At 41.1% G+C, this 24,213-nt stretch overlaps 1 protein-coding gene across 4 annotated transcripts in view; it reads right to left on the bottom strand.

Annotated features, from left to right (window-relative positions):
* Nucleotides 1–7,776: 7,776 nt before the first annotated feature.
* UVRAG (UV radiation resistance associated) overlaps nucleotides 7,777–24,213 on the bottom strand; it is a 314,400-nt gene continuing 297,963 nt past the window's right edge. For all 4 annotated transcript variants that reach the window (XM_043482966.1, XM_043482964.1, XM_043482965.1 and 1 more), the window contains one exon: nucleotides 7,777–11,343. In XM_043482966.1, the coding sequence (XP_043338901.1) occupies nucleotides 10,641–11,343 (703 nt within the window). In that variant the 3' untranslated portion in view covers nucleotides 7,777–10,640. The remainder of the gene's footprint in view (nucleotides 11,344–24,213) is intronic.

The raw sequence follows: 24,213 nt of genomic DNA, 5'->3' as shown, positions 1-24,213 counted from the left end.
TGTTCAGTCGCTAAGTCCTACTCTTGCCACCCCATGGACTACAGCACACCAGGCTTCCCTGTCTATCATTATCTCCCAAGGTTTGCTCAAACTCATGTCCATTGAGTCTGTGATGCTATCTAACCTTCTCATCCTGTGCCACCTGCTTCTCCTGTTGCCCTCAATCTTTCCCAACACCAGAGTCTTTTCCAATGAGTCATCCCTTCGCTTCAGGTGGCCAAAGTATTGGAGCTTCAGCATCAGTCCTTCCAGTGAATATTTAGGGTTAATTTCCTTTAGGATTCACTGATTTCCTTGCTGTCCAAGGAACTCTCAAGAGTCTTATCCAGCACCACAATTAGAAAGCATCAACTTTTCGATGCTAAGCCTTCTTTGTGGTCCAACTCTTGTATCTGTACGTGACTACTGGAAAAGCCATAGCTTTGACTACAGTACCTTCTCATCCCTAAACCTCAGGAACCTCCTTCAAAAGGCCAATAAGCACCTGTTATCCCCCAGCACTTGCAGGGCACCGTTTCTGCCCCTAATTGGGCCCAGGGCAGAAAAATCAAGGCAACTGGCAGATTTCTGAGAGCAAGGGGTCTGGCCCTGAGAGCGGCAAGCTTGGAGACAGCTTGTCTACAGCATTGCACTCAGTTTGCAGGAGCAAAAAGCTCATAGACCACCTGTGTGTAAAGCAGTCTGGGGTGCCCTCACAACACAGTAACATCCCAAGAGAAAGACACAGCGATTCCGGTTTCTTTGAGGAATAAGGTATTCCCTCCAAGTGAATTAAAAACTTTTTTTCCAAGTAAACTTTTGAGGAAAAGTTTGTCCCTTAAAGTATCAATTTATATTCACCATTGCAAATAATTTACTCCTTTAAAATATTTTATGTGTTTTCCCATCAAACTTAAGTGAATTTATCCTTTTTCTGATGACTGAGGGCTATCCGAAGGAACAGTACAAGCCATTCAATCTGAACTTTTTAAGCTGTTTTGTTCGTTTTTGTGGTGTATTTTAAAGTCATTGTGTCGAGGATCTTGAGTAGAAGCGCGCTGTGTGGCATGATTGAGCCCCAAGCTCTTCACAACAGGCAGAGAGTGACAGGTGAGGGTCCCCTCCTTTCCTGCCATGCTCCAGACCCCAAGGCAATGGGGTTTTGAAGAATGAATCCTAGTTTGCTTCTGTGACAAAAGGAGTCCAGGCCCATGGGAAAACCTGAGTAAGGGGCTGACTTCACTTTCAGAGGAGCACATGGGCTAAGAAAGTCAAGCGCCTTGCCTGGGTCACACAGCCAGTGAGCGGTGGGGCTGGGATCTGAGTATCTGACTGGCTGTTCTGTGGGGCTGAGGGCTTCTCACTCAAGATGCCCAGACTGCTTCCTTCCTGCCTGTTTGTATCTGCTTCTTACAGCCTCAGTTCAGTTCAGTCGCTCAGTCGTGTCCAACTCTTTGCGACCCCATGAATCGCAGCACGCCAGGCCTCCCTGTCCATCACCAACTCCCGGAGTTTACTCAAACCCATGTCCATTGAGTTGATGATGCCATCCAACCATCTCATCCTCTGTTGTCCCCTTCTCCTCCTGCCCCCAATCCATTCCAGCATCAGGGTCTTCTCCAATGAGTCAACTCTGCTCTAGGCTTACAGCCTAGTTATCCATTATTTCTTCGGATCATTATTTCAACCTTGATTCCTTTCTAATTTGGTGCTAGTACTTTGTTCTTGTTCAGTCACTAAGCTGTGTCTGACTTTGTGACCCCGTGGACTGCAGCACATTCCTCCCTGTCCTTCACCATCTCCCGGAGTTTGCTCAAACTCATGTGCTTTGAGTCGGTGATGCCATCCAACCATCTCATCCTCTGTCGTCCCCTTCTCCTCCTGCCCTCAATCTTTCCCAGCATCAGGGTCTTTTCCAATGAGTCAGCTGTTTCCATCAGGTGGCCAAAGTATCGGAGTTTCAGCTTCAGCATCAGTCCTTTCAGTGAGTATTTAGGGTTGATTTCCTTTAGGATTGGCTGGTTTGATCTCCTTGCTGTCCAAGGGAAATCTCAAGAGTCTTCTCCAACACCACAGTTCAAAAGCATCAATTCTTCAGCACTCAGCCTTCTTTATGGTCCAACTCTCACACCCGTATGTGACTCCTGGAAAGACCATAGCTTTTACTATACAGATCTTTGTCATCAAAATGATGTCTTTGCTTTTTAATATGCTGTCTAGGTTTGTCATAGCTTTCCTTCCAAAGCTCAAGCATTTTATAAAATCATGACTTTGGTCACCATCTGTAGTGATTTTGGAGCCCAAGAAGAGAAAAATCTGTCACTGTTTCCAGTTTTTCCCCTTCTATTTGCCATGAAGTGATGGGACCAGATGCCATGATCTTAGTTTTTTGAATCTTGAGTTTTAAGCCAGCTTTTTCACTCTCCTCTTTCACCCTCATCAAGAGGCTCTTTAGTTCCTCTTCACTTTCTGCCATTAGAGTAGTATCATCTGCATATCTAAGATTGTTGATATTTCTCCCGGCAATCTTGATTCCAGCTTGTAACTCATCCCGCTTGACACTTCGCATGATATATTCTGCATTTAAGTCAAATAGGGTGACAATATATAGCCTTGATGAATTCCTTTCCCAATTTTGAACCAGTCCATTGTTCCATGTAAGGTTCTAACTGTTGCTTCTTGGCCCGAATACAGGTTTCTCAGGAGACAGGTAAGATGGTCTGGTATTCCCATCTCTTTAAGAATTTTCCACAGTTCGTTGTGATCCACATAGCCAAAGGCTTTAGTGTAGTCAATAAAACAGAAGTAGATATTTTTTTGGAATTCCCTTGCTTTCTCTTTGATCCAATGAATGTTGGCAGTTTGATTGATTTCTGGTTCCTCTGCCTTTTCTAAACCCAGATGGTACATCTGGGAGTTCTTAATTCAAGTACTGCTAATGCCTAGCTTGAAGGACTTTGAGCATAACCTTACTACGGGGAAGAGAGCACAATTGTCTGATAGTTTGAACATTCTTTAGCACTGCCCTTCTTGGGAATTGGGATGAAAACTGACCTTTTCCAGTCCTGTGGCCACTGCTGGGTTTTCCAAATTTGCTGACATATTGAGTACAGCACTTTAACAGCATCATCTTTTAGGATTTTAAATAGTTTGGCTGGTATTCTATCACCTCCACTAGCTTTATTGGTAGTAATGCTTCCCAAGGCCCACCTGACTTCATACTCCAAGATGTCTGGCTCTAGGTGAGTGACCATACCTTTGTGGTTATGCCGGTCATTAAGACCTTTTTTGTACAGTTTTCTTTATATTCTTATCACCTCTTCTTAGTCTCTTCTGCCTCTGTTAGATCCTTTCTTTTATCATGTCCATCCTTGCATGAAATGTTTATTTGATATATCCACTTTTCTCAGAGAGATGTCTAGTCTTTCCCATTCTATTGTTTTTTTCTATTTCTTTGCATTGTTCATTGAAGAAGGCCTTCTTATCTCTCCTTGCTATTCTCTGGAATTCTGCATTCAGTTGGGCGTATCTTTCCTTTTCTCCCTTGCTTTTTGCTACTCTTCTTTCCTCAGTTATTTGTAAAGCTTCCTCAGATAACCACGTTGCCTTCTTACATTTCTTTTTCTTTTTCTAAATATTTTTCATTTTGCTGCACTGGGTCTTAGTTACAGCCTGCAGGATCTTTAGTTGTGGCATATGGGATCTAGTTCCCTGACTAGGAAATGAACCTGGGACCCCTGCATTGGGAGCATGGAATCCCAACCACTAGACCACCAAGGAAGTCCCATTTTTCTCTGGGATGGTTTTGGTCATTGCTTCCTGTACAGTGTTATGAAACTCTGCCCATAGTTCTTCAGGCACTGTTTACCAGATCTAATCCCTTGAATTTGTTCATCACCTCCATTGTATAATCATAAGGAATTTGATTTAGGTCATCCCTGAAAATGGCCTGGTGGTCTTCCCCACTTTATTTAGTTTAAGCATGAATTTTGCTATAAGGAGCTGATGATCTGAGCCATAGTCAGCTCCAGGTCTTGTTTTTGCTGACTGTGTAGAACTTTTACTATCTTTGACTGCAAAGAGTATAATCAATCTGATTTTGCTATTGACCATCTGGTGATGCCCATGTATAAAGTGATCTTGTGTTGTTGGAAAAGGGTGTTAGATATGACCAGTGTTTTCTCTTAGCAAACTTCTGTTAGCCTTTGCCCTGATTCATTTTGTACTTCAAGATCAAACTTGCCTGTTACTCCATGTACCTCTTGACTTCCTGCTTTGGTATTCTAATCCCCTGTAATGAAAAGGATATCTTTTAATGGTGTGTGTTCTAGAAGGTCTTGTAGGTCTTCATAGAACTGGTCAACTTCAGCTTCTTCGGCATCAGTGGTTGGGGCATAGACTTGGATTACTGTGATGTTGAGTGGTTTGCTTGGAAATGAACCAAGATCATTCTATTGTTTTTGAGACTGAATGCAAGTACTGCATTTCAGACTCCTTTGTTGACTATAAGGGCTACTCCATTTCTTCTATGGAATTCTTGCCCACAGTTGCAGATATAATGGCCATTATGAATTAAATTTGCCCATTCCCGTCCATTTAGTTCACTGATTCCTAAGATGTTGTTTACTCTTGCCATTTCCTGCTTGACTACATCCAATTTACCTTGATTCATGGACCTAACATCCCAGGTTCCTATGCAATATTGTTCTTTACAGCATCACATATTACTTTCACCACCAGACACCTCCACAACTGGGCGTCGTTTTTACTTTGGCCCAGTCACTTCATTCTTTCTGGAGCTATTAATAATTGCCCTCTGCTTTTCCCCAGTGGCATATTGGACACCTCCCAACCTGGGGGGCTCATCTTTCAGTGTCCTATCTTTTTGCCTTTTTATACTTTCACTGGGTCCTCACAGCAAGAATACTAGAGTGGTTTGCTTGTACTTTAATGGGGACTAAAGAGAAATAAGTTTATTAGACTTGTGTTCTGTGCAAAACCAAAAGGCTAACAGACTGCACTCTTCCCCTTGTAGTTCTGGGCTTGGCTGACTAGAGCTATTAATATTTCTTCAACTGACTGTCTTTTTAATCTAGATTCATGACCACTCTTTTTCTGGATTGCTGACATTGCCAGTCTAAAAAAAGTGTGGAATTATTTTATAGACATGTATTTTTTTTATTCATTTAAAATCCACAAGGCTGAGCTGTCTACCTACGAAACTATAATTAGATATGCTAAGAGGGGGAAAAAAAAAAAAGAAAGCCTCTATCTGGTTTGAGTGAAATTAAGAGCTCTGGGCACCGGTTCAGGGTTCAGTGAAGCAGCCAGAAGCTGAGACAGAATATGTATGGATAAGGTGGCCTAAATAAACTCACCTGCCAGGTGTTAAAAAACCATGAAAATTAAGCTAATTAGGTTTATAGACCATATCTCCACACTGTGTCCATGCCACCCACCAAAATACTTCAGAACTCTTGACATTTGTTTAGCGCTTAGTTTTTCAAAAGAGCAGTTTCAGCCCAGATACATTCTCAACGTGTACAGAATGGAGATCTCCATTTCAAAGCCTGATGTATATGTTGCAAGAAATCCTTGTTGAATGACTAATTCCTCCCTCTGTGCATGGTGCTTTGTAAAGATCAAGTGTTTCATAAAAATACTGATCACTTCTTACACTCTATCTAGTACCGGGTTTCGGGGTGGGGAGAGGTTTAGAGAGGTTAGAGGGGTGGGTATCATCCCTACTTTAAAAAAGTTTTTTTATTGAGTATAGTTGATTTACAATGTTGTATTAGTTTCAGGTGCACAACAAAGTGAATCAGTTATACACACATCCATTCTTTATCTTCCCAGATGGGCCGTTACAGTTATTGAGTTCCCTGTACTATACCATAGGTCCTTATTAGTCATTTTATATATGGGCTTCCCTGATGACTCAGTGGGTAGAAAATCTGCCTGCAATGCAGAAGACAGGAGACATGGGTTCGATCCCTTGGTCAGGAAGATCCCCTACTCCAGTATCTTGCCTGGTAAATCCCATGGACAGAGAAGCCTGGCGGGCTACAGTCCACGGGGTCACAAAGTAGTGTGTATACGTCAATCCCAATCTCCCAGTTTATCCCTCCCCACTCCTATACAGCCTGGCAACTGTGCTTTCTCCATCTGTGATTCTGACACAGCTAAGTGTCATTTTTTTAGGTTCCACATATAAGTGATATCATATGATACTTGTCTTTTTCTAACTTACTTCACTTAGTATGATAATCTCTAGGTCCATCCATATTGCTGCAAATGCCATTTTTCATAACTAATATTCATATACACACCACATCTTGTCGATGGACATTTAGGTTGTGTCTGTATGTCTTGGCTATTGTATATAGAGCTGCTATGAACATCTGGGTGCATGACTCTTTTCGAATTATGGTTTTCTCGGATAAATGTCCAGGCGTGGGATTGGTGGATCATTATTATAACTCTGTTTTTAGTTTTTTAAGGGACCTCCATACTGTTCTCCATAGTGGCTGTACCAATTTACCTCCCCACCAACAGTGTAGCAGGGTTCCCTTTCTCCACTCCTTCTCTAGCATTTATTATTTGTAGACTTTTTGATGACACCCATTCTGACTGGTGTGAGGTATCATCCCCACATGACAGATTAAGAGCCAGATTCAGAGAAGTGGCTGGGCTCAAGTGCTAGGACAAGAAATGGTGACAACAGGTTTCAGGTATCCTTTCTGTCACTAGGCGACGGTCTCCCACAGGACAAAAAGGAACCAACATTGATGGTGTAGGTCCTATACAAACATACTGGCAGAGTTCTCTTCAATTCTTTACAGATCAAGAACTGAGGAGTCCTTAGTTCAGTGACTTGACCGGAGTCTTAACGTCTAAGTGGCTGAGTTGGGGCATTCAGAATCTAGCTTCTAAAGAATAGATGCTGGCTGCCCTTTGTACCACATGGTAAAAATCCAGTTCATTATTCATTCCTTACCCCGAAACCATTAGGAACACAAGGATGGACCTTTTTTTTCAGAGGCTTTTTTTTTTTTTCCCCTGAAACTAAATGGTATAGAAGATTAAGAAGAGTATCACTTGAGTCCAGCTTCAACTTGGCTGCTAGTTATAATTCACATCTAAACAAGTTACTCTTCTATTTTAAAGACTGGAAAGGTTACTGGTCAGTCGTCCATAGCATGCATCCAAATCTCTTCACTTTTTATCCTAAGTCCTTCCCCCATGGGCCCACAATTCAATTTCTCCCCTTACCTTTCCTCACATCCATTCAGGGCCCAAGCACAGCAAACTCCTTGCAGTTTTGCAAATATGCATGCGGCCCTGCCCTGCCTCTGGGCCTTTGCCCATGCTGTTCCCTCCATCTGTAATGTGAAGTCTCATACATCTTTCATCTGTATTAACTTCATGACCCTTTCTTAATCCTTGAGTCAGAATAACTTCCTCTGAATTCTGTAGCATGGCTACACATCTCTCCATCATAGAATTTATCACACTGAATTGTACTTAATTGTTAATTTACCTATGCCACCCTTCCTTCCCCCACTCCCAACTGGGGACTGTGGCAGGGGTCAAGGTTGATTAATTTTCATATAAACTTGTTTAGTCCAGTCCCTTTCAAAGTGGAAGGGGGGCTAGTTCAGTAAATGTGGAATGGCTGGCAGACTGTTTAATAATGAGGTTTTCATAGTTAACTCCGCTTTAGTATGAAATTCAAAACAATGAAGAAGACAGGACTCAAACATCACAGGGAAATAACATACACTTTTACTCTCAAAATAAATACTAATCAATTTTATTTTATAAATACAGATGCTGACTTTTCTTCCAATTACCAACAGATCAGTTTCACATGCCATTTATTATTGGTGGTGGTTTAAAAAATTATTTAAATAACCAGTTAGGTCAGGATAAATGGGCACCATTAGAACTGCTAAAAAAATATAGTTGGATACAATCTTCCAAAACTAATATTCTGGGGGGAAAAAATCTCTGGAATTTTTAAAGTGGGTAACGGGGAAGTAGAGAGAGAAAACACAAGCAAATATTCATCTGATAACATTTGCTGGCTGTTAGAGAGTGTTTCGGCTACACGAAAACTGAAAGGGCCCTTAGCAGTTCAGAAATCGACAGGACTGAGTTTTCATTTCAACTTATATTCTCAAAGCAATTTTGTTTTTTTAGTGGTTTACAAGAATAATTACAAAGATTAGTAGGAGATAATAACTTCATCCCATATTTTGGCCTTGGCCACTTTAAACAGAGGCAAAATGAATTCTGCAGCTTTGGGAAATGTCAGAGATTTATTCCTGGAGAATGTAATGCTGTAGGATTTACATATATCCAAGTATGGCAAAAGCTGCAGACATCAAACAAACTCAATGAAAACCCAAAATCTAAACAAACCCAAACCTACAAGTGGTGTTTTGAGGCATAACATCATTGGACACAGTGTAGATCAGGAAAATGTGCAGGTAACCATCCATCAGTTCTGTGCTACCTGATCACATTCAATGGTGGGGTTCCATGCTGTGGGGGTGAAAGGCTGTGAACCCCAGAATCCGGGAGTCCATAAATGGGAGACTGACTGACAAAATCCCAGAGCGCCAGGCTCTACTTGGTTTTGTGGAACCTGAGATGAACACTGTAAAACATGGGTGCTCCTATATGTGGTCACTCCGCTTGGTGGTGCCAGGAGCCAGGCTTCAGGGCCTAAATCGAATGTACTTTGTCTTTGAGTTTGGCATGGAGTTTATTTAAAGGTCTCTCCCATATCTGAGGAACCAAAAATCACATGTGATTCACCTTCCACTGTTCAGTACTAACAGAGTCCTTCAAAGCCTTTCTTCTGGGCTTGGGAGGTAGATGTTGCTTCACTGGAGGACCCACAGCCCAGTCGGATGTACATCTAAGACCATGTCTAGCTCCACCCTTACTGACTCTAAAATGAATGACAGTACACTGTCAAAGAAGCCATGACTCTACAGATGGCTTCTGCTCCAGGTTTGGAGTAGTTCCACCTATTTATGAGAAATAAGATGGATTTCTTCAGATCAAGTTAAAGCTTTTAATTGCTTGCAAGTTGGGTCTGTCTGTCATGCAATGATTCTGTGAGTTCTTTACATGAAAAAATAACAACATGAACTATTCCATTTAACAATGTAGCTATATATTAAAACTGAGCCCAGGAATGCTTGGACGAAGTATGACAATGATTATGAAACCTATGAGTTAAATTGTTATGTAGGACGAATGAGCTATTGCAGAGTACACCTGTGATGTGTGTTGCTATATACAATATGTAAACTCAAATGAAGTCAACATTAGCTTAGATACAGCCACAGGTTTTGTTCAGGCTAGTCCTGTCATGATGTAACATATGGAGATGTAGGTTCAAGAGGAATTTCAAAGTTGGGAAAAAATCAGGTTGAGTGAAATAAACTCAATTTTTATTCTTCTATATAATACATGGATATAAGCATAAAATCTCCTAAAAGAGCTTGCAACCCTGAGGCAATGTCCTTGGGTATATAAAGTATACAACAATAGCAAATGAAATCTGAGCTCCAGGAATGAAAATGGACTTCAAAAACATAATTTAATATTTATGCAATTGCACACATACCAATAGTATTCTATGCCTCATCTAGTCTCTGAATCCAACTACATCAACTGCCTTGCAGTTTGCACACTGGACAGCCTGACTCCCTACGTATATTTCATCATACACAATGCCTCCTTTCTAACTGAAATTTAATAAATTAACATGGGATTTACATATAGGGATTTCTATACGGTGAGTGCATTGCCAGAAAGCACAGCCAGTTTTTGACAACAGCATCTGCCCACATAAAAACTTTGGCCCCCAGAGGGAACTTAATGTTGTCTGACTATAATAACCTTGTGGGGGAGGGTCCTTGAGGGTCCCCAGAGGGATCCTCCAGAGGTGAGGTTTTTCAGATAATCTGAGGGCTGCATCAAGGGTATGGCTGACTGAAAGAGGTGGGAGGTCACGGCAACTGCATTAAAGAACTAGCAAATGTGATGTCCTCTGTGGTCAGGATACACAAGACATCTACTGTGCCAATGGCATAACAGCTGGGCTGACTGTGGAGTCTGGGGGCAGAGGCCAATGGGCCTTTGTATACGAGACCATTGTGCTTCTTACTCATCAACCTGATGGATGGCCAAAGATCCTTCAGTCAGTGGTGGAGACCTTTTACTGAATATTCAATTTTCCCAAAAGTTTCATAAACTATGGTGAGGGCAAATGCTATGAGAATCTAAAGGCGAGTTCATTATATTATTTATATATTATCATCTTCCCTCTGAGGATAACATATAAGTGTAAATAAAAAAGCAGACAAATGCCTATAAGGTGACTCAAGCTAGAGAGTGACTTTTGCCTTAAAACAATTGTCAGGCCTGAAAAGCAAAATCTTGCAAGCAAAATCTAACTTTGTCTGGCCCATTGATACACAATGATCCTGAGTCCCTCCTTGATTCACAAAGTCTATTTTTCTGAGGAATATCCTCCATTAATATTCATTTTGTGTCATAATTACTACAAAGGGTAACCAGTGCAGCTTTATCCTCATTTCAAGCAGTGACTCCATCCTGGTCCTACCATCTGTCCGCTCGCTTCACTTATCAGAACTCCTGCGTGGCCTGCGGAAACTGGATACGTTTTCGTTCAGTGCATAGATCCTTCGGGAGAACTCTTCAAATTCTCCCAGAACTTGTTCATCACACTCCACTGCCACGGCACTGTCCACAGGGATGCAGTTAAATGCTTCCAGCTGATCGCCCGAGGTGAAGCCTGTGGCTTCCATTCCGATGATCTCTTCTGCTTGCTCCACGGTGCAGCAGAGCTCGGCTTCCGAGACTGGGTGGAAGCCCCCGGGGAGCTGGGAGCCGGAGGAGCTGGCCTGCTCACTGGGCAGAAGGGTGCCGTTGACTGTGGCCGGAGGCCCCGAGAGGGCTTGTCCCTGCTCCTGGCTAGTGTTCACACTCACGTGGCCTCCATTTAAGCTGTTGCCCAGATCTACCCCTTTTTTCTTGTTTTCTTTGGAGAGGTCCAAGGAGGTGTCCAAGGAGGAAGATAGAGACGCGGTCTTTCTGTCAGATTCTCCCGTGGAGGGCACAGGGGTCACAGGCTGGACTAGTGCAGAGTTGTAACTGGGGGGAGGGGTCTTGTACTGGAGTCTCTCATTCTCTGAGCTGGCCCGTTTCCGGTATCCTTTGTCTGGTGAAGGAATCCCCCCAGAGAAGCCTACATCTGCACCCCCAAATATGGAGCTTTGTCTCTTTGGAACAGGGATTGCACTGGAGGTGTGATGTCTGTCACTAGAAGACAAAGAAAAATGAGAAGTTACTTTCAACTTCAGAACTTAGCTTAAACCTTCTGGATCAAGAGATAGGAAATAATATGTTCAAGTTTGAGAAAATACAAACTGATAATACTTAAATCTTAGTAGTAACTGTAGTGTCCAAATGCAAGATACAACAAAGTATTATGAGTTCAGCATTGGGAACTTCCTTTAAGAAGGCTACAAGACATACTAAAATATATGCAGAGGGGAGTGCCCAGGACAGGGCGGAGGGCAGAGGCCATGTCATATGGGGAGGAGCCAAGGCAACTGGAGGGATTGGATCTGGAAAGAAAAATATATGTGGATGTGATCATATTCATATGTCTGTAGAGCTACCAATATTCTTGTTTCTAATATTCCAAGTCTTATTTTACTTTCATAAAATAGATACTGTCATTTGGCAGAGAACTTCAAAGACTTGTCCATGATAACCTCAGCGAGGCAGGGGCAAGGCTGGACTAAAAGCCATGACTCATAACTCAATGGTCAATAGCTTTTGCAATACCCAAATGTTAATCACCTTGTGTGAGACAGCTGGCAGAGAGAGGACCAAGGAGATGTGTGTGTGTTTCATGAAAAATTAACTTGGGAAGTGACCTCTCCTGTATAATGGTAGTCGCACATGTTTTGTTAATACTTGGTCTTCATCTTCCTTCAAACTTAAGTTTTCTCAGGAAGATACATTTGGGCCAGCAATAATAATCACTGTTTGGCTATACAAAGCATTATAGTTTCTGAAGTAATTTCATATACATCATTTCACTTGGTCTTCACAAAAACCCTGTCAAAGCAGGGTATACATTATTACTCTAAATCTGAAATAATAAATAATAATTAGTTAATGGAAATAGAGTATCCAGACTCTGGAAATGATGGTCATTTTATATCCTGGACTGGTGAAGCCACCCCTGGAGTACTGATCACAGTTCCAGACATCATGCTTGGCTGAAGCTATAAGCTTCAATATAGCTGTATGAACAAACCGGGTCCAGAGACACAGGGAGGTATGAACACAAGGTCCATGTGACGTGTGTTCTTCAGATGAGAAATCACACAGAGAAATGGCTCACAAAAAAGGGAGCTACTAGGCAGGAGCGGAGGTTTGACTTGAAACTATACTCATTCAAAGAATAGCTACTACATGTGCCAGGCCAGGCCGTGGGGACAGGAAACAGATGTAACACAGAGCAGGCCCTCCCTCTGAGGCGCTTCCAATCTTATAGGAGAAAGACACATAGAGGAGAAAGACACCCACATATATATACTGTACGTACTCTATTATATTTTCAAATTACAGACATGAAAAGTGCCCTGCAAAAGAAGAAAGGATCTAGGATTCTTTCTACCTGTATCCATGGCCACAAACCCTTCAGCCAGCTCCCTGCTCCCTCTCCTCTCAGATTTTTTTCTGATGCTGGCTTATCCCTGTGGTCTAAGCAAAGGTTATTCTTCTTGAGAAAAGGCAACCACAAGGTTTCTTCTAATCTATGCACCCACCAGACTCCCTTGCTTGGCTGTAAGTGTTGGTGCCAGGAGTGATTTCATAATCAGGGGTGCTCACTGGGGCACATATAGAACCAGGCAAGTAGACTAGTAAATTACTGTTTTTAGTTCTCAAGAAAAACAAAGCAGAGCGAAACCTGTTGGCCTTAATCTAGGTTTTCAGTTACTATGTTGTCAAAACTCACAGTAATGGGATAAAGTTGCACATTTTTGCCAGCCTTGTTGTTTTCACTCTGCTACTTGCTGACAGTATCCCTTCTCTACATGATTTTGCAGGGGGCCTAGGTAATCAAACCAAAACAGCATCAGCACCACCCAAAGACAAGTCTATTCTGGGCAGATGGGCCACGCTTTCAGTTGTCACCCCACCCAGGAAGGCAGAGAAGCACTAGGTGAGCCTGCCCAGAACACTGAAGGTTACATTACTGGTATGCGACCCCAGGCCAGGTGCTTAAACTACTTAAGGCTATGGAGGCTGAATGACTTGACACCCTCCCTGCCACCATCCACCCTCCCTCCCTGGGGGACCCTGCTCTGCTTCTCTCAGCTGGGCTCCAGGTGGGCCGATAAAAGGGCATGAGGAACAGTGTAACAAGCAGTGCTATGACACAAGAACAATGGGGTTTTTGTAGTTGTCTTTGAGACTCCTCGAAAGCTCTCCTCAACTTTGCATGACAAAAAAGTAATAAAAGTATGAAACCCCCCATCCTTCCCCCAAACTGCCCCCAGTTACAGTGAGCAGGGAACTACCATTTTCTTGAGCATCCAAAATGCTTAATTCTCACCCCTGCCCTGTGAAAAAGGTAGGCAGGTAGGAGGTTAGGAAGATTTCTTCAAGGTTGCAGAACCCACATCTGACTCTAGAGCCCACACAGTCATTTGCATCCCATGTGGAAAAATCATATTTACATTCGACTAACATTTGCTAAGAACCAATGTCTGATATGCCAGATATCAAGCTAAATGCCATTATACACAGGCCTTCCCATTTAACCCACCCAACCTATAGCTAAGCTCTGGGGTGTTACTTTTTTTTTTTTTTTTAAATATAGCTGACAATGTTGTGTTAGTTTCAGGTTACAGCAAAGTGGTTCAGTTGTACATACACATATATCCATTCTTTTTCAGATTCTTTTCCTATATAGGTTATTACAGAATATTGAGTAGAGTTTCCTGTGCTGTACAGTAGGTCCTTATTGATGTTACTCCTATTTTGATGCATGGATTCAAAGGCTTTGCTAGGTGGAGACTTTGGCATTTGCTGACATCCTGATTCTGGGATCTTTTCCAGTTTCTCTGAATTTTTATGAGAACTGAGGTAAAGACAGTATCAAATACAATTTAGAAAACCCAAGTAACAATAAAACATTCCCTCTTAAGAATGGTAAGAAGATGAGGTATTAGACAAATAAGGAAGTCTACAGGTCTAATGTTTACCCTAACAATCACACACTGTCTTTTTCCCCCCATTTGCAGCTATGTGCCATGAAACCTTTCAAAAATTTTTTACTAGTCTTTCTTATGATCTTAAAAAGAGTAAGTTGAACAAAAAAAGATATATATTTTTTAATTTAAAAAACTTTTTAAAACTTGTTATCTTGGAATATAGTTGATTAACAATGTTGTGATGTTTCAGGTGTAAAGTGATTCAGTTATACATATACATGAATCTACTCATTTATCAGTTTAACAAGGTATTTTCTTGATAACTGTGGGCCATCAGCATGAAGACGTCTTACTGACTATGACATAGTAGAGCGACTACAGGCCTTTCAGGGTTGCGTTTCTGAGTCTGAAGTCTGCACTCAGGCTTTTGTATGTCCTCTCTCACTGTCAGGCTGTTACGTGCGGCCAAGTCAGTGTTCTTGCCTGCAAGGGCTTCTCTTTTTGATGTTTGTGTCTTATTTGTTGTGTTCTTATAAAGTAGCTGTCTTGAGAATTGTGTGCAAAGCAAGAATAAACAGGATTTGAGAGATGGACCAGCAGATATCCTGGGTACAATATGCATAATTATATGAGTTTTGTAAGATTAATTTTGGCTGCTCAGAATTAATTTTTTTATTAGTTCCAGGACCTTAGCAATGTTCCAAATTTTTAAGATAGCTGAGCTTTAAATAGCTCAAGCATTGAATGTATTAAAATATATACAAACACACATGAATTTTAAATTATTATAATAATTTATTCTCCCTGGACAACTAAAAATATAAACCACATTAAAAACTAAAAATCAGTCAAAAGCCTATTGGCCATCAAATAACCACTATTTGGATATTTTCCTTGTAGACTTTGATTTTTATATATGTGTTTAATTTTAAAAAGATACAAAACCAATCAAACAAAAAATGAAAGTTGTGTTTTCAGTATATATATATATATATAAATATATATATATACACACACACAGTTCTGTATCCTGTTGTTGGAAGTTATTAAAACCTCTTGGTAAACAATTCTAAGTGGCTACTCCATTAAATGAAATATCAGAAGTTACTTAACCATTTCCTTATGTTTGTGGATTTAAGATATTTCTAAAATTTTATATTAAACTGTTGTATTGCTGTATAAAAACACAATGCATAGGTTTTTAATAAAATAATTTTTAAATTTTCATATTTAATAGAAGGTTTCTAGAAGGAATCTTCATTACACGTTTTGGTATTAACTAAATTCTTACCATAAAAAAAGGAACATTTTACCTCTACTATTGCCTAAAAAGAGAAAGGCAGCAATTAAAAAGGCAGATGCCCAAAAGCTTTCAAGATTCTTTTGGTCTGATTAGAGTCTGGCTTCATACATATTTTATCAAGATGGAAGAAGAAGTTGAAATCCTTAAGATTTACTAATTATTAAGACCAATTTTTAAAGGCAATTGACAATTTACTTATCAAACAAAATTATTACATTATTTAAATTGTGATGAATAACTTATAATTTCTACTCCTGGAAACAACTAAAGTAAATCTGAGTGTTCTGGGGAGGAGCAGGTGCAGCAGAAAATGTGGCATTTCTTTATCCACCACTCCAGCCACAGGTCCCTTGTTCTAAGGCTCTAGATTTGAGGACTAGCAATTGGACAGAGTCCTGGAAGTTCACTGCACAGTCTCCTTATCACCTGTTTGCTTTGAATGGATGTCTCCTTCAGCTTGGCTTAGGTCCAAACTGGAAACATGACATTTGGGGTTTAACACTATAATTAAAAGGAATGTATTCAAAAACAACAACCCAAAGATACTGTAATTACAAACTTTCTAGGCCATGGTTTAGTGAAACAGGACATAGACTGAATAACTGAATCATATCAGGGATTGTTAAATAATAATACTCTTTTCTGCTACAAGCACAAAAGGATATCTTAGGATCCCTGACAACAGCATGTGAGGGAGAAGCCAAGTGGTTCAGAGTTTAGAGGTCAAGGAGGACAGTCTGGTTTAAATTTGGCTTCTTTGGATCAAGTCTTCTCTGATGTCTCTAAATTAAGGTCATTAATTTCTTTTTCATTCTGTCTTTATTGTAGTCAGTTACTTTTGTTATCTCTTCAGCTACGTCCAGAGCTATCTGGAGATAGTAGTGGTGATGAGAAAGGATGCTCAAACTTCTGGATTGGCAACCACGATTGATCCTGTTTGTTTGGAGCTATAAATTAAGGCTGAATTCACCACTTATTAGTTATAGGACTATAGGCAGTCATCTTCTCTCTGCTCTAGTTTTCTTCTTTTTAAAATAGATTATTGGACTGTGGTAAAGATTAAACAACACACTTCAAACCCGTGGCAGAATGCCTGCCATATATACTGATGACATTAGTAGCTGTAATTGTGGTTTCTGTCATTATTATTTGCTTCCCTAGGCTCTGGATTCCAAAAGTATTAGCCTCATTTTACAGAAGAGGTTAAAAAAAAAACTTAGTTGCCTAGTCATGTCTGACTCTTTGCAACCCCATGGACGGTAGTCCAGCTCCTCTGTCCATGGAATTCTCTAGGCAAGACTACTGGAGTGGGTAGCCATTCTCTTCCCCAAGAATCTTCCCAACCCAGGGATCAAACCCAGGTCTCCTGCACTGCAGGTAGATTCTTTGCTGTCTGAGGCCCACAGAAGAGGTAAGTGAGACTCAAAGACATTAACATCTTAGATAGTAACACAGGGTAATAGTTAGCAGAGGAAAGACCAGAACCTAGATCTCCTTCCTTCTACTGTTTTCTTCTATACAAAATACTGTTCAAAGCAGGAACAAACTCAGAACTCCTCCCACATACCCACATCTCCACTCCTGCACATCAGGGAGAGCTGCCTGCATGAAGATAAGGAGTCAAGGCAAGCATGAGAGTGGAGGAGAAAGGACTAAATCAGGAGGTTTATTCTGCTCAGGATGAAACTTCATTCCAGCTTGTTCCTGAGAACCTGGGGTGGGGAAGGCTTTGAACCTAGTGGACGTGCTCAACTGCCTCTATTTACACGATCTACCAAATGCTATGGGACGACAGGAGCTCCCCAGAATCTGTGAGCCACATTCTTACTGTCCCCAAACCTCTGAGGTGTCATTTTTCTATAAGAATACAGGTTCAGGGAAAGGGAATTTTAATAAAAGGGAGAATTTCTCTGCTTCCCCAAGCTAAATGAGGAGGACTCTGTTTAGTACTTCTATAACCATTATACACATATCTTGCCGTGAAGCTAACTGGGAGACAGCAGAACCAGCTCACTGGACTCCACGACCCTTGCCCCACCACTCTTGCTCCCTCTTCCTTTTCTGTGGGTTTTATTGCCTGAAGCTATAGCCTCTTTTTATAGAAAAGGGACTGAGAGAGAGGAAAAGAGGTATGGAAGCATTGGTTCAAAATGTGTTCCCATTTCCCCATCTCCCATATATAATATTCCAGACCCTCACACGTAGCTCTGCCATTATGAAATATGTGAGCCTGGTGAAGCACTGAACCTATGTTTCGTCTCCTGTAAAGTGGGTATATCCATCTAACAGTTGTTGCAGTTAGGATTAAATGGGATCTACAAGTAAAATTCTTAGTACAATGAGTAGGTACTCCATAAACTATTAATAATAAAACAATAGCAACTGATATTTATGAAGTGGTATGAAGTATTCTATTGACAGCTTTATACATGGTCTCATTTAATCCTCACATCTCTATGAGGTATTAAGAAAATCATCCTCATTTTGCAGATGAAGAAACTGAGGCATAGAGTTTAGGTAACCTGCCCAAAATCACAAAGAAACTAATTGTGGTTTTCTTTTTTTGGCCACGCTGGGTCTTTGCTGCTTTCTGTGCGAGCTTTCTCTAGTTGCGGGGAGTGGGGGCTGCTCTTCGTTTCGGTGCGTGGGCTTCTCGTGTTGTGGAGCACAGGCTCCAGGGCACGGCGGCCCTAGAGTGCGTGGGCTCAGTAGTTGTGCGTGGGCTTAGCTGCTCCACGGCATGTGGGATCTTTCCAGACCAAGGATTGAACCCTTGTCCCCTGCGTTGGCAGGTGAATTTCTATCCACCGTGCCGCCAGGGAAGTCTTAACTGTGTTTTAACAGAGGGTGCCCGACTAAATAAATGCTGATTTTCTTCTCTTTCCCAATCCATAGGACTTGCCACCAAAACACTCTCCACTCCTATGAGAGGGAGGAATGAGAATCAGAATACTGTTTTTAGGTCAAGTGGTTTGATAATCTTTTCCTTCTCTTCTTGCCTACATTAAGTTTGTGGGGCATTTTTACTTCCTAAGACTTGTTATGCTGTTGTAAGAATTCTAATACATTCTAAGTATCAATTATGAACATACATTCTACCATGAACTGTTATAAATGTGGAGACTCAGTGAAAAATGAAATAAAGAATGTAAAGATTTTCCACCTCAAGAGCATTCTTGAAGCTGGGGTGAATTTTTAGCTCTTTCAGAAGTTTTTTTCTCTGTTCTCTCTCAGATTTGCTTGCACTTGTTTTATCTGTCTACAACCAGATCTCACACTGTAAAGTATTAGGAAGGAGTACAATTCACAGACTCAAATATGTGTCTTTCCCTCCTACAAAATGTTTCCTCTGAGGAACATTACTAGATCACAGCTGGTCAAAATGCTAAATCTTGATTGTCTGGAACCTGGCCAAAATCTACAGCTACAACTCAGTGGAATAAGAATACTTAAAAAGAAGGAAAAAACCCCACACTTTTAAATAACATTTGATCTTCTTCTTTCTCCCCCTCGTAGCAAGCTATGACCTCATGGCAGTGAGACCTCTACATGGAGGTGTTTGAGTTGGTTTACAGCCATTAGAAATGTTTGAAGCTCTAGGTACTCCTCTGTGCCAATAGCATGTCAACTGTGCTAAAAAGCAATAATAGTTTCTCACCTTCTTAAAGATTACTGCTTAAATAATGCAGAGCAATGACAGGGCTGCACTGAGTGCCAAAAGCAGGTTGCCAAGGCGAAGCTGAGGTAGAATTACGTCTTTTGGCAGCTGAGAAATTATGACATAAAGTTAGTTTAAAAAAAAAAGCCTCCATAAATTAGGCTACTAACCTTTTTCAAAATCCAGCAAAGGCTGGGATTTATCTTTCTTCTTTTTCTATCTCAGATCAAGTAGAAGCACAGAGCCTTCTTTTGGAAAAGCCAAACTGAACAGCTAGATCTTATCTCCCAGGAGGTCACTGGAGGTTAATAGTTTTAAGCATGTAAACTCTTGGCCACAGGCAAGCAATCTGAAGGCCTCTCACCATTACAGATAAGTGAAAGTGCTTAATCTTTGCCCTGGATGTTAACAAAAACAAGAAACAAAATAAAAATAGAAACAATCTTGGGCCAGAGCACAGGCTAAAATCTGTACCAATGGTCACTTTTCCCCTGGGCTCAACTTAGAAGGCTTCCTGCCAGAGTCTGACTAAATAAAAACAGTTTTAAAAAGGAATAACTGAACAAGGGGAGCCTTTAGATTTTACTTAAACGGAGTTCTGATGGAGAGATGAATTTGTGAAACAGAAAGTTCCACCAGCAAAGGATAAAACCAAGCAAGCTGAAGAAATCCATTTTCCCAGGCTCTGTGATGTGAGGGGCTCCATGGTCCTGGGCAACAGGGTCCAGCTTGGAAAACAGAGGTCCCAGCACAGGTTATGAACAGAGGCTGAAGGGGTGCCCACAGCCCGGAGCCCACCTGGAGGCCCGCTTGGTCTCAAGGCTGAGTTCCTTGGGGTCAGGGAATAAACAGTGATCCTCCAGAGAGACAGACGGTCCCAGGAGCTGAGAGGTCAACCACTGCACCCATCAGCTTTCACTTCTAAGAAATCATCACACAAATAACATACTGAAATCACTGGCAAGGCAACAAACATTATAAGGACTGTAACATGGTCTGTAGAAACAGAGATGCCAGGAAGGTTACCTGACAAACCCTTAGAGTATCTAGATAGCACTTGAAATGTGGGAGAGTGATAAGGTGTTTGTACTGAAAACTAGGAAAAAAAAAAATCTACTTTTGCCAGGGAAACCAAAGTAATAGCGATGTCACAGCCCAGTTACAGGAAGACCTTGACCAGCTTGATCAAGAATATACAAAGTACACTTGCAGAGACAGAGCGCTAAAGGAAGCGTTAGACTCCAGAGACCAATGACAGAATCTGTGAAATTAAGTCTTTGAAAGACATCGCAAAGCTGAACCACCATCTCATTTCTAATAAGCTCTGACATGAACCGCACCATGAGAAGAAACAACTTCAGTTTGTTATTTTAAAAGAAAAATGGATAGCTTTGCCACCGTATCCAAAGATGCTTAAGGCCTTTGGAAGAAATGCTTGAATGACAGCCGTCACTGAATCGCTGCTTAGAGACTGTGGGACTCCAGGGATAATGTCTTGGGAAGCTTCTCTCTTGGAGCCCTCTGTACTACTATAAGAGGTGCAGTATAAACAGAACATAGCAACACATTATTTACTCCCTCATTCAAATATATGTTGAGTGTCTACTATACACCAGGCATTGTGCACTAGACTTCGGGGATAAAATGGTTGAAAAAAGCCATGGCTCCTGCTTTTGTGGAGCTTATATCAGAGTGGGAGTGGACAGACATTAATGTAAAAATTACAGACATAAAATGACCACCTCTGACACATGCTGTGCAAGAGCGATCATGGGTTGAGAGAGCTTATAACAGAACTGACCCAGCCAAGGCCAAGATCTGAAGGACTAGACTTCCTCACCAGGTGAAGGGTGGATGGGTAGGTGAGAGCATCCAGGCAAAAGGAATAGGATATGTCAAGACCCTATATCAAGAAAGAGAACAATGTTTCAGGACCCAAAAAGTCATCAAGTGAACAGCAGCCTGGTAGATGATAAAGCTGAAGAGAAAAATGTGGTCTAGAGCAGACTATGCAGAGGCCATGTTTAGAATTTTCTCTTTAAGTCATAAAGTGTTTTAGGCTAGGAGTGTGTATGTCTGTCCTGTCTGTCTAGTGGGTAGGGAGAGAAAGAGAGAGACACTGATCGATTGATCTGCATTTTGACAGGTACACTCTGACTGAAGCTGGAGGACAGATGGGAGGGGGCCTGGAGTGGATGCTGGAGGACCGACCACAGGCCGCGCAGTAGTACAGGTAAGAGATGATGAAGGCTTGGGCCAGAGTGGAAATGTGCAGATACAGAGACACAGGCACATTAGGGGAAATCAGAAGAGGTTGCAAAGGTTGGAGTTAAAGAGGAAAGGGAGAATCAAACAGCTTCTTGGCCAGTGTGAAAGACTGGATGGAGATTCGATTTGCTGAAAGCACAGCCCTGGGAGACCATGAGGCTTATGATGGTTCTGGTGGAAGACAGGAAAAAAAAAAACACAACATGGGCACAGACAATGTGCTATGAAAATGTCCAGGAGGCAATCTGAATAGAGGTCTAATATCAGAAAAGAGATCTGGGCTAAAGAGTTACACTTTTGCTTCAATTCAGTGTGGGTGATAAGTAAAAAACAGCTGTAGATAAGATCACTGGGCAGGGGTGGTGAATAAAATCAGAGGAAAGAGGGACAAGGACTGAGCCTTGAGTGCTCCGGTTTTCATGATGAGGCAGAAAAACAGGAGCCTACGAGTGAGATAAGGAGCAGTCAGAAAGGAATGGAGAGAACTAGAGAAAGGTTATAATGACAGGATTCCTGTTCTGGAACCACAGATGCTAAATGATCTCTGTATAAAACATTTTATTCTTAACACAGCTAGAAGAGAGGCTGTACAGAGTAATGGTTAAAGGAGAGGCCCTAAAACTGTTCTTCTGGGATCAAATCTTAGCTCCTCCACTTGATGGCTGTGTCACATTTAAATTATTCAAACCTCTCTGTGCTTCACCTTCATCTGTAACATGAGAGACGATAAAGGGGCCCTAGTTCACTCAATTGTTGTGAGGATTAAATGAGTTAACTAAATAATACATTCAAAATGCTTTGGGAGGGTACCTGGTTTGCAATAACAGTCATTTGATATTTCTATAATGATGTTACTTCTTAAATATACAGTTATCCCTAGCAGAAGGATTACTGAACAAGCATCATATAAAATGACCTTTAACATCTCCAGAGTTGAAACGCAGCTTAAACTCAAAGATCACATGAAGCAGTCAGAGGTACTATCTAATTCTGCAAAGCCCTGTCAGCCTTCTTGAAACTTAGTAGAGTGTTTTAGATCTAGAAAGATATTTATCTGCTGATACATGCTAAAGGATTCCTCCTGAAAAACAAGACTTCCTGCAATAGGGCATCTCCCCTCCAATTCATGTAGGCATAACCACTTCCCAAAGCCCAGTTCAAATCCTGCCTCATTTGTTAAAGTCTTCTTCAACCATATGCCAATTTAAAATGACCTCTCTGAACTCCCTGATCAATACTTGTAATTATACCATCCAACTGATGCTTAACATGATCACTTGTATTTCAACACATATTTCAGTGGACAGTACTGAAATCCACATTCACTCCCTTGTGATCTGCTAGGCACTGGGAATAAAGAGGCTCATAAAATAAAGTTTCTATCATTAGAGTTTCCACTCTAGTAGAGAAGACAGAGTTAGCCAATCGCTGGAACACCACAGTGCTCTGAACACAATATACATTTTGTATGATGGAGGAGGGAGCCAGTAGTCACCTAGAGGAGTCAGCAGAGGTGACTATCTTTGACTGGCCTTTGAAAGAAAAGGTAGAGTCAATCAGTCAGGCTGTGTGTGTATATTAAGGTGCAGAGGGAGTTAAGAAATGAAGGGAAGAATATTTAAGTCAGAATAAAATACAGTATGTGCACAGTCCAACTGTGGAGCCAAGTCTTGTACACAGTGTATGGAAGGGACCTGGCCTTCTATTTTTTGAAACCCACTACTCCACTTCCCAGTCCAAGGGAGTACAGAGCACTTAGTAGATACTAAATGAATATATTTGTTTTATGAATAAGTGGACTTGATTAACTGTACCCAAAAGAAATAATTTGTTGTTGTTGTTTTTGGGCAATGTGTTGAGAAACATTCAGTTAATGTGAAAGAAAAAAAAAAAAGAAGTAAAAAGAGAACACTCCATGGCTACTTATGAAGAACAAAATTTTCTAAAGATACACTTATAGTGAGTTTAATTGATGAAATATTATGCAGCCATTAAAATGATGTAAAAATATGGTAATGGCATTGGTAATAGGCTTAAGATATGACAGACAAAAAAGCAGTACATACAACTGCAAGGACTGTGCTTCCACACTGCAGCTACACGTTACTGAGTACCTGCACGGCGGCGAGCTGGGCTTGAGATGTGCTGTCAAAGTACAACACACACTGGATTTAGAGGGTTTAGAATAAAAATGGAGTGTAAAATATTAATAATTAAAAATACTGATTACACACCAATAAGTTGGTATTTTAGAATTACAGGAAAACTACTATTAACATTAGTTTGCCTATTCCTTTACCTTTTCTCAATGTGGCTGCCAGAAAATGTTTAAGTTTCTACATATGCAGCTCAGACTATATTTCAGTGGGATATAGATGATATGATCTCGACTGTATAAGTAACACGTAGAAAACTAACTTAACAGTGGTTTCCCTCCCTGGATTGTACGGCTATTGTTTTCCCCTCATCTGTGTATTTTTACATTTTCCAAATTTTATTCATTGATAATCAAAAAGAATGATGAGAGAGAAACAAGGCACAAATAAAAACAGGGGAAAAAAAAATCTCAATTTGGTTCAAAGACTTGGCTGCTGGAGGGTGAGAAAAGCAGCCTGGGGATACCCAAATGACTTTCTCACTGATGGAGGGTTAGCACACAAAGGATGTTGGCCAGCTGTTCTCCATCCTGACTGGAGACAGAGAAAAGCGGAAATGGGTGTTAACCG

The sequence above is a fragment of the Cervus canadensis genome, chromosome 11 (assembly GCF_019320065.1).
Source record: "Cervus canadensis isolate Bull #8, Minnesota chromosome 11, ASM1932006v1, whole genome shotgun sequence".
Taxonomy (NCBI): Eukaryota; Metazoa; Chordata; class Mammalia; order Artiodactyla; family Cervidae; genus Cervus; species Cervus canadensis.
Note: the sequence above shows the minus strand (reverse complement) of the source record. Positions and strands in the feature narration are given on the sequence as shown.